This window comes from Oncorhynchus clarkii, chromosome 16 (assembly GCF_045791955.1).
Source record: "Oncorhynchus clarkii lewisi isolate Uvic-CL-2024 chromosome 16, UVic_Ocla_1.0, whole genome shotgun sequence".
NCBI classification, from domain to species: Eukaryota; Metazoa; Chordata; class Actinopteri; order Salmoniformes; family Salmonidae; genus Oncorhynchus; species Oncorhynchus clarkii.
In genome coordinates, this window is record NC_092162.1 from 68,940,215 (window position 1) to 68,956,405 (window position 16,191).

The window sequence follows — 16,191 nt, forward strand, 5'->3', positions numbered from 1 at the left end:
GGTACTGCTTGAACTACAGAAGGTCTTTGATACAGTTAACCACTTGTCTCCTAATCTCCAAACTGGAGGCACTGGGGTTAAGCAGTATCCCTCTAGGCTGGGTAGGCTGGAGGCTGGGTTTTTCTTCATGTGGATGACTACACTTCTGGTGTCTCACAAAAGTAAAACTAGATTGGAGAGCATACTTAGCACAGAGCTTACTAGCATTAGCAAATGGCTTGGAGATAATAAGCTATCTCTGCACTTAGGGAAAACTGAAACAATTATTTTTGGATCCAGACCTAAATTGTGCAGGTTGTCTGAAATCAGAGTGGAGTTAAGGGGTGAGGTGCTGACTACTAAAACCTCTGTTAGCTACTTTGGATGCATACGTGATTGAAGCTTGGGAGGTGTGAGCATGGCCAAAATGGTGCTAGGGAAGGTTAATGCCAGGACTAAGTTTTTGGCTAGAATGTCCAAGCTGCTTGATATGCTACTATGCTACTACTTCCTGGTTTGGGGGCTTATCTAAACTTATGAAGGGGAAGTTCCAGATAGCCCAGAATAAGTTGAGCAGGGTAGTATTGCAGGTGAGTCTAAACTGGCTGCCTGTTGAGGCTAGGGTGTCCCAGATTAGACTAGGTTTGGTTTACAGGAGTAGTTATGGTCCTGCGCCCAGATATCTAATTACTTTCCTCGTGTTAGGGAGGCACACAATCACAGCACCAGATCAGGTGTTGCTGATGTGTGCTTATACAGGTTCAGGAGTAATGCTGGGAAAGGTACTTTCTTGTATACTGGAGCCTCAGAATGGAATGAGTTGCCTCTGTCTATAAAAACAACGTCCTCTCTGGGCAGCTTTAAACATAAAGTAAAAATATGTTTGATAGCTTCTGTGTCATCATATGAATAACCCCTATGATGTAACTGAAATGATGCGATAGATGTATTTCTTCGCTGTTTTTGATGAGATAGATGTTCTTCTTCTCTGTTTTTGATGAGATAGATGTTCTTCTCTGTTTTTGATGAGATAGATGTTCTTCTTCTCTGTTTTTGATGAGATAGATGTTCTTCTTCTCTGTTTTTGATGAGATAGATGTTCTTCTTCTCTGTTTTTGATGAGATAGATGTTCTTCTCTGTTTTTGATGAGATAGATGTTCTTCTTCTCTGTTTTTGATGAGATAGATGTTCTTCTTCTCTGTTTTTGATGAGATAGATGTTCTTCTCTGTTTTTGATGAGATAGATGTTCTTCTTCTCTGTTTTTGATGAGATAGATGTTCTTCTTCTCTGTTTTTGATGAGATAGATGTTCTTCTCTGTTTTTGATGAGATAGATGTTCTTCTTCTCTGTTTTGGTTTTATTATTTCACTGCCATACTGTGTTCGATCTTGTCTAGCCATTTTGTCTTTTTTTTATTTTATTTTATTTTTTTTATTTCACCTTTATTTAACCAGGTAGGCTAGTTGAGAACAAGTTCTCATTTGCAACTGCGACCTGGCCAAGATAAGGCATAGCAGTGTGAACAGACAACACAGAGTTACACATGGAGTAAACAATTAACAAGTCAATAACACAGTAGAAAAAAGGGGAGTCTATATATACATTGTGTGCAAAAGGCATGAGAAGGTAGGCAAATAATTACAATTATGCAGATTAACACTGGAGTGATAAATGATCAGATGGTTATGTACAGGTAGAGATATTGGTGTGCAAAAGAGCAGAAAAATAAATAAATAAAAACAGTATGGGGATGAGGTAGGTGAAAATGGGTGGGCTATTTACCAATAGACTATGTACAGCTGCAGCGATCGGTTAGCTGCTCAGATAGCAGATGTTTGAAGTTGGTGAGGGAGATAAAAGTCTCCAACTTCAGCGATTTTTGCAATTCGTTCCAGTCACAGGCAGCAGAGAACTGGAACGAAAGGCGGCCAAATGAGGTGTTGGCTTTAGGGATGATCAGTGAGATACACCTGCTGGAGCGCGTGCTACGGATGGGTGTTGCCATCGTAACCAGTGAACTGAGATAAGGCGGAGCTTTACCTAGCATGGACTTGTAGATGACCTGGAGCCAGTGGGTCTGGCGACGAATATGTAGCGAGGGCCAGCCGACTAGAGCATACAAGTCGCAGTGGTGGGTGGTATAAGGTGCTTTAGTGACAAAACGGATGGCACTGTGATAAACTGCATCCAGTTTGCTGAGTAGAGTGTTGGAAGCAATTTTGTAGATGACATCGCCGAAGTCGAGGATCGGTAGGATAGTCAGTTTTACTAGGGTAAGTTTGGCGGCGTGAGTGAAGGAGGCTTTGTTGCGGAATAGAAAGCCGACTCTTGATTTGATTTTCGATTGGAGATGTTTGATATGGGTCTGGAAGGAGAGTTTAGAGTCTAGCCAGACACCTAGGTACTTATAGATGTCCACATATTCAAGGTCGGAACCATCCAGGGTGGTGATGCTGGTCAGGCGTGCGGGTGCAGGCAGCGAACGGTTGAAAAGCATGCATTTGGTTTTACTAGCGTTTAAGAGCAGTTGGAGGCCACGGAAGGAGTGCTGTATGGCATTGAAGCTCGTTTGGAGGTTAGATAGCACAGTGTCCAAGGACGGGCCGGAAGTATATAGAATGGTGTCGTCTGCGTAGAGGTGGATCAGGGAATCGCCCGCAGCATGAGAAACATCATTGATATATACAGAGAAAAGAGTCGGCCCGAGAATTGAACCCTGTGGCACCCCCATAGAGACTGCCAGAGGACCGGACAGCATGCCCTCCGATTTGACACACTGAACTCTGTCTGCAAAGTAATTGGTGAACCAGGCAAGGCAGTCATCCGAAAAACCGAGGCTACTGAGTCTGCCGATAAGAATACGGTGATTGACAGAGTCGAAAGCCTTGGCAAGGTCTATGAAGACGGCTGCACAGTACTGTCTTTTATCGATGGCGGTTATGATATCATTTAGTACCTTGAGCGTGGCTGAGGTACACCCGTGACCGGCTCGGAAACCAGATTGCACAGCGGAGAAGGTACGGTGGGATTCGAGATGGTCAGTGACCTGTTTGTTGACTTGGCTTTCGAAGACCTTAGATAGGCAGGGCAGGATGGATATAGGTCTGTAACAGTTTGGGTCCAGGGTGTCGCCCCCTTTGAAGAGGGGGATGACTGCGGCAGCTTTCCAATCCTTGGGGATCTCAGACGATATGAAAGAGAGGTTGAACAGGCTGGTAATAGGGGTTGCGACAATGGCGGCGGATAGTTTCAGGAATAGAGGGTCCAGATTGTCAAGCCCAGCTGATTTGTACGGGTCCAGGTTTTGCAGCTCTTTCAGAACATCTGCTATCTGGATTTGGGTAAAGGAGAACCTGGAGAGGCTTGGGCGAGTAGCTGCGGGGGGGGGGGGGAGCTGTTGGCCGAGGTTGGAGTAGCCAGGCGGAAGGCATGGCCAGCCGTTGAGAAATGCTTGTTGAAGTTTTCGATAATCATGGATTTATCGGTGGTGACCGTGTTACCTAGCCTCAGTGCAGTGGGCAGCTGGGAGGAGGTGCTCTTGTTCTCCATGGACTTCACAGTGTCCCAGAACTTTTTGGAGTTGGAGCCACAGGATGCAAACTTCTGCCTGAAGAAGTTGGCTTTAGCTTTCCTGACTGACTGTGTGTATTGGTTCCTGACTTCCCTAAACAGTTGCATATCGCGGGGACTATTCGATGTTAGTGCAGTCCGCCACAGGATGTTTTTGTGCTGGTCGAGGGCAGTCAGGTCTGGAGTGAACCAGGGGCTATATCTGTTCTTAGTTCTGCATTTTTTGAACGGAGCATGCTTATCTAAAATGGTGAGGAAGTTACTTTTAAAGAAAGACCAGGCATCCTCAACTGACGGGATGAGGTCAATGTCCTTCCAGGATACCCGGGCCAGGTCGATTAGAAAGGCCTGCTCACAGAAGTGTTTTAGGGAGCGTTTGACAGTGATGAGGGGTGGTCGTTTGACTGCGGCTCCGTAGCGGATACAGGCAATGAGGCAGTGATCGCTGAGATCCTGGTTGAAGACAGCGGAGGTGTATTTGGAGGGCCAGTTGGTCAGGATGACGTCTATGAGGGTGCCCTTGTTTACAGAGTTAGGGTTGTACCTGGTGGGTTCCTTGATGATTTGAGTGAGATTGAGGGCATCTAGCTTAGATTGTAGGACTGCCGGGGTGTTAAGCATATCCCAGTTTAGGTCACCTAACAGAACAAACTCTGAAGCTAGATGGGGGGCGATCAATTCACAAATGGTGTCCAGGGCACAGCTGGGAGCTGAGGGGGGTCGGTAGCAGGCGGCAACAGTGAGAGACTTATTTCTGGAGAGAGTAATTTTCAAAATTAGTAGTTCGAACTGTTTGGGTATGGACCTGGAAAGTATGACATTACTTTGCAGGCTATCTCTGCAGTAGACTGCAACTCCTCCCCCTTTGGCAGTTCTATCTTGACGGAAGATGTTATAGTTGGGTATGGAAATCTCAGAATTTTTGGTGGCCTTCCTGAGCCAGGATTCAGACACGGCAAGGACATCAGGGTTAGCAGAGTGTGCTAGAGCAGTGAGTAAGACAAACTTAGGGAGAAGGCTTCTGATGTTGACATGCATGAAACCAAGGCTTTTTCGATCACAGAAGTCAACAAATGAGGGTGCCTGGGGACATGCAGGGCCTGGGTTTACCTCCACATCACCCGCGGAACAGAGAAGGAGTAGTATGAGGGTGCGGCTGAAGGCTATCAAAACTGGTCGCCTAGGGCGTTGGGGACAGAGAATAAGAGGAGCAGGTTTCTGGGCATGGTAGAAAATATTCAGGGCATAATGCGCAAACAGGGGTATGGTGGGGTGCGGGTACAGCGGAGGTAAGCCCAGGCACTGGGTTGATGATGAGAGAGGTTGTATCTCTGGACATGCTGGTTGTAATGGGTGAGGTCACCGCATGTGTGGGGGGTGGGACAAAGGAGGTATCAGGGGTATAAAGAGTGGAACTAGGGGCTCCATTGTAAACTAAAACAATGATAACTAACCTGCACAACAGTATACAAGGCATATTGACATTTGAGAGAGACATACAGCGAGGCATACAGTAATCACAGGTGTTGAATTGGGAGAGCTAGCTAAAACAGTAGGTGAGACAACAACAGCTAATCAGCTAGCACAACAACAGCAGGTAGAATGGCGATTGATTAGGCAGAGAGGGTCGGATTAACTACACACAGAGCCTAAGTGCGGCTGGGGCCGACAGATAAAACATAAACAAGCAGAATGGATTACCGTGATTAATGGACAGTCCAGCATGCATCAGCTATGTAGCCAAGTGATCAGTGTCCAGGGGGCAGCGGTGGATGGGGCAGGGAAGCTGGACTGGCGAGTGTTATCCAGGTTAGAAAACTAACAACGACTAAATAGCTTGTAGCCAGTTAGCTGGTTAGCTTCTGGAGGTTATTGAGTGTGTTCTAAAAATGTAAAGATAATAGCGGTTCCGTATCACATTGGGTGAGGCAGGTTACCGGAAGGTATAAACAAATTAAAAATCGAAAAGGGATAGAAAGTAAATATGGGTTCAGTGAGTGTTTGGGACGCGGCGATTCAGACGGTTAGCAGGCCTGTGCTAGCAAGCTAACAGTTAGTAGACGGTGCTAAACACGGTAGCAGTTAGCGGACCGGGCTAAACAAGCTAGCAGTTAGCAGGCCGAATTTGCAAGCAAGAAGATAGCAAGGGCTAGAGAGTTAGCCTTTGGGGACGTCGCGATGGGGGGAGTCTGTTTATTCCTCTTCATGCGGTGACATCGATGGACCGGTCGTGGGTCCGGATATTGTAGCCCAGGAGCTCAAAATGTTCCGTTTGCGGTGGGAATCCGGGGATGAGAAATAAAAATAAAAAAATAAATAAGTCCGTTATGCTCTGGTTAGAGTCGCGTTGTTCGAACTGGCGAGAGCTTTCCGAGCTAAAGGTTAGCTGATGACCGGTTAGCTGAAGACCGCTAGCAATGTTTTGCTGAAGCTGGTAGCTAGTTGGCTAGCTTCAGTTGAGGGGTTCCAGATCCGAAGTAAATATAAATACTTTAGGAAAAATAGCTACGTTGGGTGAGGCGGGTTGCAGGAGAGTATTTAGAAGAAGTTGAGGTTCAGCAAAATGTTTTAAAGATATGCGAAGAAAAAAAACGAAAACAAACGATATATACAAGGGACACGACACGACAACACGTCCTACTGCTACGCCATCTTGGATCTCAAGAGGACCACAATGGAAATAAGTCCCAGACTTTATTGTGTGTTATCCTCGATAATGTTATTATTGTTCATGTATGACCTTTTCAAGTTTTATGTGTGCTTGTTTTTATAAATGGTTGAATTAATAAACTAAACTAAATCTTATTAGCTGTGTTTGGCATCCCACCACTACTATGTCTCCTGTCCACCTAGTTTCAGATTCACAGAAATCAGTGAAACTTCAGAGTGTTCCTCCCATCTGTTTTGGGCCCTCTGCCAACCCCTCTCTCCCTCCCTCTCTTTCTCTCTGCATTCTCTGTGTCCCCACTGTCTCTAAGGTGAGTCATGAAGCAAAGTTCACAGCATAGTTTACAGCATGTTAACAAAATGTCTTGTTCCTCTTATTCTCAACAGAAGGGCAACACACGTTAATCCACTATTATACTGTCCAGCCACACACACACACACACACACACACACACACTGTCAAACATTTGTGTCCGTTTCTGTATAGATTGCTTGCAGTGCTAAGGGAGGTGTTCACGGTGCTGGTGGTGTGTCTAAGATAGGGTGTCTTCCAACCACTAAGTTTATGCCGTGTGTGTGTGTGTGTGTGTGTGTGTGTGTGTGTGTGTGTGTGTGTGTGTGTGTGTGTGTGTGTGTGTGTGTGTGTGTGTGTGTGTGTGTGTGTGTGTGTGAATGGTGTCTAAGACAAGAGGGTGTCTCTCTCTGTCTCTCATGTCAGCATCATGCCACTCTGCATGACAGAGTGAGTCTATATGAGGGAGACTCTACATGACAGAGTGAGTCTATATGAGGGAGACTCTACATGACAGAGCGAGTCTTTATGAGGGAGACTCTAGATGACAGAGTGAGTCTACATGAGGGAGACTCTACATGGCCAAGTGATTCTACACGAGGGAGACTCCACATGACAGAGTGAGTCTACATGAGGGAGACTCTACATGACCAAGTGATTCTACACGAGGGAGACTCCACATGACAGAGTGAGTCTATAAGACGGAGACTCTCCCTGACAGAGTGAGTCTATATGAGGGAGACTCTCCATGACAGAGTGAGTCTATTTGAGGGAGACTCTCCATGACAGAGTGAGTCTATTTGAGGGAGACTCTATATGAGAGATTGAGTCTATTCGAGGGAGACTACATGACATAGTGAATCTATACGAGGGAGACTACATGACATAGTGAATCTATACGAGGGAGACTACATGACAGAGCGAGTTTATACGAGAGAGACTCTACATGACAGAGTGAGTCTATATGAGGGAGACTCTACATGACAGAGTGAGTTTATGAGGGAGATTCTACATGACAGTGAGTCTGTAAGGAGACTCTACATCAGAGTGAGTCTATAAGTTTGAGACTCTACATGACAGAGTGAGTCTATACGAGAGAGACTCTACATGACAGAGTGAGTCTATACGAGGGAGACTCTACCTGACAGAGTAAGTCTATACGAGGGAGACTCTATATGACAGAGTGAGTCTATACGAGGGAGACTCTACATGACAGAGTAAGTCTATACGAGGGCGATTCTACCTGACAGAGTGAGTCTATACGAGGGAGACTCTACATGACAGAGTGAGTCTATACGAGAGAGACTCTACATGACAGAGTGAGTCTATACGAGAGAGACTCTACATGACAGAGTGAGTCTATACGAGGGAGACTCTACATATTGCTCCCTTAATGACAGTAACAGTGTTAGAGGAAGCCCCGAGTCCTGTTCAATTACCAGTGCCATCATCTCACCCCAATGTTATCTGAACAGTTAAAGTACTCCACAGATGGCTATGGATGACAGACATATTTATCGTCATCCCACAGCCTAGGGCTTTGTTCCAAATGGCATCATGTTCCGTTTATAGTGCACACTTTACCATTGCCCGTAAGGGCTCCCATAGGGCTCTGGTCAAAAGTAGTGTACTATGTTGGGAACAGAGTGCTATTTGTTACACACAGCCCTAGAACACATGGAAGCCAATGAGAAGCGCTGGCTTACGTTCCAATGCACACAGAAATATAAAGAGGCCTGTTTGATGACTCCAGAGTCAATGGTGCTTTTATGATATAGTGGGCGCCACGGATAAAGTCAAGCCACATGGCAACTGGTACAAGTGTACAATTTGGCTACATGGCTGAACATAGTTCAACTCTCGAGGCGGAGCGAGGTCGTTTGACTCGTGTGCCATCTGTTGATTGGCCCAAGTGATTAGGGAATTATTTGTTAGGGAACTACTTTGTCTAACAGCCATTGGGATGGTGAAGCAGTGCAACGATGTTAGAATGAACTCTTAATATGCAGTGAGCTCTTAATATGCAGTGAGCTCTTAATATGCAGTGAGCTCTAACAGTAGTGTGTCAGTGACAAATGTTTAGTTGTTTTGTCTCTGTACTCCAGCACTTCGGATTTGAAATTATACAATGATTATGAGGTTAGTGCAGACTGTCAGCTTAAAATTGTGGGTATTTTCATTCATATTAGGGGACCAAAATGATTGTGTATTAAAGTAGTACAAATGTAAGTATTTGGTCCCGTATTCATAGCATCCAATGATTACATCAAGCTTGTGACTCAACAAACTTGTTGGATGCATTTGCTGTTTGTTTTGGTTGTGTTTCAGATTATTTTGAGCCCAATAGATATTAAATGGTAAATAATGTATTGTGTCATTTTGGAGCCACTTTTATTATAAATAAGAACAGAATATGTTTCTGAACACTTCTACATTAATGTGGATGCTACCATGATTACGGATAATCCTGAACGAATTGTGAGAAAGTTACAGAGGCATAAATATCATACCCTGCTCCAAAATGCTAACCTCCCTGTTATTGTAATGGTGAGAGGTTAGCATGTCTTGGAGGTATGAGTTTGGTGCATCTAAAATGGGGGGGGGGGGGGGTCTATGTACAAAACGTGCTGTAATTCCTAAACGGTTCAACCTATATGGACGAAAATACCCTTAAATTACAGCTGACAGGCTCCACTTTAACCCCCTCATCATTGTCCAAAACAATATGTCACCAATACTTTTAGAGCTCGCTGTACATGACGCTTCATTCTAAAGCCCAGTTCAGATACAAAACCAGACAGTTTAAGAATGTTGAGTTGTAAAAACAGCTGACTGAAGATCAGGTCGCAGATCAAACAGGGGAGAGATGTGCAGTCAAGACCGTTTCTACGGCAATGGCGCCGCTTTACAACGAAGTGATGAAATTTTGATACAAAGTTGCCACTTGTTGTAGCAAGGTGTTTTAGCAAAGATATATCACGGAATATGTGTACCAGAAACAGGCCACACCGTGTGACTTGTCAGAGAAACATCCGCAAGATAGGCTAGCAAGCTGCAGAAACATTTTTTTAAATTAATTTAACCTTTATTTAACTAGGCAAGTTAGTTAAGAACAAATTCATATTTATAATGACGGGCTACACTGGCTAAACCCGGACGAGGCTGGGCCAATTGTGCGCCCCCCCCCCATGGGACTCCCAATCACTGCCAGTTGTGATACCGCTGCATCACACGAGAGTTCTAAAACTTCTAAAACTAAACTGTTCAGATCAAACAAACTTTGTTCTATAATGGTGACATCATCCTGCTGCTCATGGTAACATCCTCCTGCTGCTCATGGTGACATCATCCCGCTGCTCATGGTAACATCATCCTGCTGCTCATTGTGACATCATCCCGCTGCTCTTGGTAACATCATCCTGCTGTTCATGGTAACATCGTCCTGCTGCTCATGGTGACATCATCCCGCTGCTCATGGTAACATCATCCTGCTGCTCATGGTGACATCATCCCGCTGCTCATGGTAACATCATCCTGCTGCTCATTGTGACATCATCCCGCTGCTCTTGGTAACATCATCATGCTGCTCATGGTGACATCATCATGCTGCTCATGGTGACATCATAGAGTCTCAGTTTAAGACCACCACTACTCACCCCAGGGTCACACAGCTTCAACCCATCAATCACTTCCGCCCGTCTCTACTCACCCCAGAGGTTTCTCCAGTCGACTGGCGGGTGATCCTACAATCTCTCCCAAGGTACAGAACACCTGCCCCAAGAAGTCCTGATGGGGGGGAGAGGAGGGAGGGAGGGATGGAGGGACGGAGGGAGGAGTGGAGAGTTCGTTGTTCATGGGGAGACAGGGGGAAAACAAGGACAGCTGATGAGGAGCTAAGCAGCGTGTTATAAGCAGTGGGTTATAAAACATTGAAGAGAGATAAAGTTTGGTTGGAGGAGTCAAACACGTACGTCAATGTCGGAGGGCTTCCAGGGAGGAGGAGAAGGAAGAGGAAGAGGAGGAGGAGGAAGAGGAGGAGGAGGGGTACACCAGGCGGCAGCATAGACAATAACAACAACAACCACAACAATAACAACCACAGAGCATATCATGTAAGAGAAGGCACAAGACTCAAATACCATACAAGACCGTCATCAAACAAGAGAAAACACAGAGCGGGAAAGAAGAGAAGAAAAGGGGGGGGGGGTACGGGGAGGAAGGGGGATAGAACGGGGGATAGAACAGGGAGAAAGGGGATAGAACAGGGAGAAAGGGGGGAGAAAGGGGGATAGAACAGGGAGAAAGGGGGGAGAAAGGGGGATAGAACAGGGAGGAAGGGGATAGAACAGGGGAGGAAGGGGATAGAACAGGGGAGGAAGGGGATAGAACAGGGGAGGAAGGGGGAGAAAGGGGGGAGAAAGGGGGATAGGACAGGGAGAAAGGGGATAGAACAGGGGAGGAAGGGGATAGAACAGGGGAGGAAGGGGGAGAAAGGGGGAGAAAGGGGGATAGAACAGGGAGAAAGGGGATAGAACAGGGGATAGAACGGGGAGAAAGGGGGAGAAAGGGGGGAGAACGGGGAGAAAGGAAGAAAAGGGGGGAGAAAGGGGGATAGAACGGGGAGAAAGGAAGAAAAGGGGGAGAAAGGGGGATAGAACGGGGAGGAAGGGGGGGAGAAAGGGGGGAGAACGGGGAGAAAGGGGATAGAACAGGGGAGGAAGTGGATAGAACAGGGGAGGAAGGGGATAGAACAGGGGAGGAAGGGGGAGAAAGGGGGGAGAAAGGGCGATAGAACAGGGAGAAAGGGGATAGAACAGGGGATAGAACGGGGAGAAAGGGGGGAGAAAGGGGGGAGAACGGGGAGAAAGGAAGAAAAGGGGGAGAAAGGGGGATAGAACGGGGAGAAAGGAAGAAAAGGGGGAGAAAGGGGGATAGAACGGGGAGGAAGGGGGGAGAAAGGGGGGAGAACGGGGAGAAAGGAAGAAAAGGGGGGAGAAAGGGGGATAGAACGGGGAGAAAGGAAGAAAAGGGGGAGAAAGGGGGATAGAACGGGGAGAAAGGGGGAGAAAGGGGGGGAGAACGGGGAGAAAGGAAGAAAAGGGGGGAGAAAGGGGGATAGAACGGGGAGAAAGGAAGAAAAGGGGGAGAAAGGGGGATAGAACGGGGAGGAAGGGGGGGAGAAAGGGGGGAGAACGGGGAGAAAGGAAGAAAAGGGGGGAGAAAGGGGGATAGAACGGGGAGAAAGGAAGAAAAGGGGGAGAAAGGGGGATAGAACGGGGAGGAAGGGGGGGAAGGGGATAGAACAGGGAGGAAGGGGGGGAGAAAGGGGGGGAGAACGGGGAGAAAAGGGGAGAAAGGGGGAGAAAAGGGGGAAAAAGGGGGAGAAAACGGGGAGAAAGGGGGGGAAAGGGGGAGAAAGGAAGAAAAGGGGGGAGAAAGGGGGATAGAGAGGGGGAGAGAGAGGGAACTGGGTTTTATGTAAGACGACAGTTAGTAACACAAAATTGAGTACAAAACAATCAAATTTAAACATGGCAAATGAAGAAATAATGAGGAATTTTCTGGTATTATGCAAACCATTGACTGCAGATATATTATCATATATTATATTATTGTGTGACTAATGCGTTGCTTTTCAAAGCTTTCACTGCAAAACATTATGCTATCATTCATTCATCATCATAACGTTATACATGTGAGCACATTGCTAATACCATTGAAGTACAATAGATCATGACTAGAATTTAAGAAAATGGGTTTCACAAGTTTTGATAATGCTATGAAAAAGCAACCTTCAGTTCTTACAAAAAATATAGGTCACACGATATAGACGGGTTAGCTGATAACGTCAAGGAGAACGATGCTCACGCTTCAATGGGGCAGAAGTCAGTGAGCATATGGTTCTGGATGGCCAGATGGCTACCAACAATGACAAGAAACTGCCATGGTTCTGGATGGCCAGATAGCTACCAACCATGACAAGAAACTGCCATGGTTCTGGACGGCCAGATAGCTACCAACAATGACAAGACACTGACATGGTTCTGGATGGCCAGATAGCTACCAACAATGACAAGAAACTGCCATGGTTCTGGACGGCCAGATAGCTACCAACAATGACAAGAAACTGCCATGGTTCTGGACGGCCAGATAGCTACCAACAATGACAAGAAACTGCCATGGTTCTGGACGGCCAGATAGCTACCAACAATGACAAGAAACTGACATGGTTCTGGATGGCCAGATAGCTACCAACAATGACAAGAAACTGCCATGTGGGGAATCGTAAGTTACTAGTTTTAGCTTGATTCATCTTGTTCTTGATACCATGTCTTGTTTTGAGTTATTTTGACTGATTTCACGTCAATGCTAATAAGGCAACAAAAAAATCTAAAAGAACTACCTTAGCCAACCATTAACTGTCACAATGTATTTGAGAGACAACGAGTGCTCATTTTACAAATGTATTTAGGTTTTCAATAAACATCGGAGACAAAATCAAGTTTACATGCTGTCAACAATCTAAGCCGGTTTAGTTGCTAAACAACCAACTTGTCTATGTGCTAAATGTATTATTATGAAAGCTACACAATATCAATACATAATGTAATATGCTATCAATATTTATAAAAAGGTAACGGTGTGTGGACAGACAGCAAGGCCACATCGTGAAACGCTGGTTAGTAAGGCACTATTATTTACTATTTCCATCCAACAGTATATGTGAGCTTCGGGACGACATGGATTTTTGATTAGCATAAAACCAAAATAGGGAATGGCATGCATTTCAAAATAAAAGTTTCCATTTCAAAATAAAAGTTTCCATTCATGGAGAATAGAGGATGATGGCAAAGAAAAAGTCAAACAACAATGAGGCACCAGCACATAGTGATAGCTTTTCCACTTACATGCTTTGCCAGATCTGGACTTTTGGAATCAATGTCATATCTGAAATCACAAAGAAAGTCAGATTCAAGTGGTGACTGACTGGTGTTTGAACATTAACACATAGAAACACAGTGGTTTGATATCATTCTTGATGGCGTGTAGGCTAGTCTACAGTGGAACAATGATACAATGACAGACATTTGAACAGACACAGAAGGCATAGGGGCCACCAGCCACCTAAAATGTAAAAAAAGATTTACCGGTTAGAAAAAAACATTTACTTCACTTAATCCATCTACACTTCATAAATGAAGACCCCTTTACACTATTGTCCCTGCTGTAACTCACTTATTCACATTAGAAACGATCAAGTTTAGAAAAATTTGTCTTAGCAGCTGCCAGCCGATAAGCTTTGGGTATAGAGGTAATTAGAATGGTTGTGGTCATACGCAATTCCTTTAAAAACTACTCATGCTCTTTTCATAGAAGTAATTCAAATGGAGGAATGTGTCCTCCCCTCACCCCCCCCCCTAATCCTGCTGACAGAGGTATATAAAAGAGGAGGAGGATGGAGGAGGAGGGAGGAGGAGGATGGAGGAGGAGGGAAGAGGAGGGAGGAGGAGGAGGATGGAGGAGGAGGGAAGAGGAGGGAGGAGGAGGAGGATGGAGGAGGAGGGAAGAGGAGGGAGGAAGAGGAGGAGGAGGAGGGGAGGGAGGAGGTGGATGGAGGAGAGGAGAAGGCTGTCCCGCTAACAGAAAAAGAGAAATGTAAATGTCTTAGACTAATTAACATGTAGGTGTAGCACCTCTCCTTAGTCTCCCAACAAGGAGTTAAATGAAAAGGGCCCACATGAAGTTATTAAGCCTCTTGAGAGGTTCAGAAGAGCCTGGATATTTACTGTACTGTATCATCAAGTCCATGTGGGCTACTCTCTATTCAAAGTAGTACAAATTAGGCAGTGTTTTCTCTTGCTGATGGCTGGAAATGTACTGTAAAATGAAGTTCACGAGGGCTTCTGTCAACTCACTGTAGAAAGACAAACAATAATATTAGGCAGAGGCTATTGAGGGAATAAGGAAATGATCTTGTCTCCGTTTTCAAAGCCTCTTAATGAAGTGTCACCTCTCTGCTCTGCACTCTGATTGGGTATTTTAAGAGACCGGGAAGAGGAGGAGGATGGAGGAGGACAATGGAGGAGAAGGAGGGAGGAAGAGGATGAGGGGAGAGGGAAGGGAGGGAGGAGGAAGATGTAAGAGGAGGAGGAGGATGTAAGAGGAGGAGAAGGGAGGATGGGGAGGAGGAGAGGGACGAGGAGGCAAGAGGAGGAGGATGAGGAGGGAGAGGGAGGAGGGTGGAGAAGGATGAGGAGGGAGGAAGAGGAGGAGGAGGATGAGGAGTGAGGACGGGGAGGGAGGAGGGGGGAGGAGGATGGAGAAGGGAGGAAGAGGAGGATGAGGAGTGAGGACGGGGAGGGAGGAGGGGGGAGGAGGATGGAGGAGGGAGGAAGAGGAGGATGAGGAGTGAGGACGGGGAGGGAGGACAGGGTGGGAGGACGGACAGAGGGGGGAGATAAGAGGAGGGAGGATGGTATAGTAGGTTGGATGAAGGAGGATAAAGAGGGAGGAAGAGAACAAAGAAGAGGAGGATAAAGGGTGGGGGCTGTGTGATACCTATGGGACTCAAACGGGACTCTCTCGGCTTCAGACATTTGCTTTAAAGTGTGAAGAATGAGGATAAACCTACATGAAATATTGAACATCCTCTTATACCAATATATCTCCCTCCTACTCCCAACACAATACTATCCAGACAGATGGGGTGGGGGGGGGGGGGGGGGGGGGGGTATGGGAGGGGAGGAGGAGAGAAGAGGAAGAGAAGACAAGCGGGGGGAGGTAAGTAAAGAGAAGAAGGCGAGATTAGGAGGAGGGGAGTGAAGTGGGAGAGGTTGCGAACGAGTGAAAGAGAGAGAGAGAGAGAGATAGGAAAGAGAGAAAGCAAGAGAGAAATAGGAGGATAGAAAGGAAAGGTTGTTGAGGAAAATTAGCACATCACATGTGAAACTCACACAACCTCCCTGCCTCCCTGCCTGGTGAATCCTCATAGACCAGATCGAAGAGAATAACTACTCACACGTCAAAGCGTAGATTCTGCTTCTCTTCAAAGAAGTAGTCCAAGATGTACTTCCTGACAAAGTCTGGATCCAGAGTATTGTCAATCACCTCCGTTCTCCCAAACTAGAAGAGAACAGAGGGAGAGGGAAGGGGGAGAGAGAAGGGGAGAGGGCGAGGGAAGAGATGGGCGGAGTGGGAGAGAGCGAGAGAGAGAGGGAGAAGGAGAGAGAGAAAGAGAAAGAGAGTAGGGGGAGAAAGAGTGATATGGAGAGAGTTGGTTTGTGAGAAATTAATTCATAAACTTTTATGCAGTTAATAAGAAAGCAGCCAGATGTTTCATTCCTCTCCTCTCCTCTCCTCTCCTATTCTCTCCTCCTCTCCACTCCCCTCCTCTCCTCTCCTCTCCTCTCCTCTCCTCTTCTCTTCTCTTCTCTTCTCTCCTCTCCTCTCCCCTCCTCTCTCCTCTCCCCTCCTCTCTCCTCTCCTCTCCTCTCTTGAAGACACTACGCAGCAGGTTAACATAGCATTTGATTAGCGCCGATCAATAATGACAGTGTTGTAATGACTAACTGGATCCTACAACTCCACAGCTGCTCTGGCCTGTCTGAAAATGTCCACTCTCTATTGGTGTCGTTACGAAACACTAGCAGGAACACTTGCCTGTAAGTATGTACATGAGGG

At 46.2% G+C, this 16,191-nt stretch overlaps 1 protein-coding gene across 2 annotated transcripts in view; it reads right to left on the bottom strand.

Annotated features, from left to right (window-relative positions):
• The window catches only part of LOC139368978 (copine-5-like), a 185,444-nt gene that overhangs the window by 104,899 nt on the left and 64,354 nt on the right, over positions 1-16,191 (bottom strand). The window contains exons 4-7 of one of the 2 annotated variants that reach the window (XM_071108512.1): positions 15,530-15,633; positions 13,419-13,458; positions 10,482-10,496; positions 10,220-10,296 (exon numbers count right to left, since the gene is read on the bottom strand). In XM_071108512.1, the coding sequence (XP_070964613.1) occupies positions 10,220-10,296; positions 10,482-10,496; positions 13,419-13,458; positions 15,530-15,633 (236 nt within the window). The remainder of the gene's footprint in view (positions 1-10,219; positions 10,297-10,481; positions 10,497-13,418; positions 13,459-15,529; positions 15,634-16,191) is intronic. The other variant, XM_071108513.1, reaches the window with a different exon arrangement.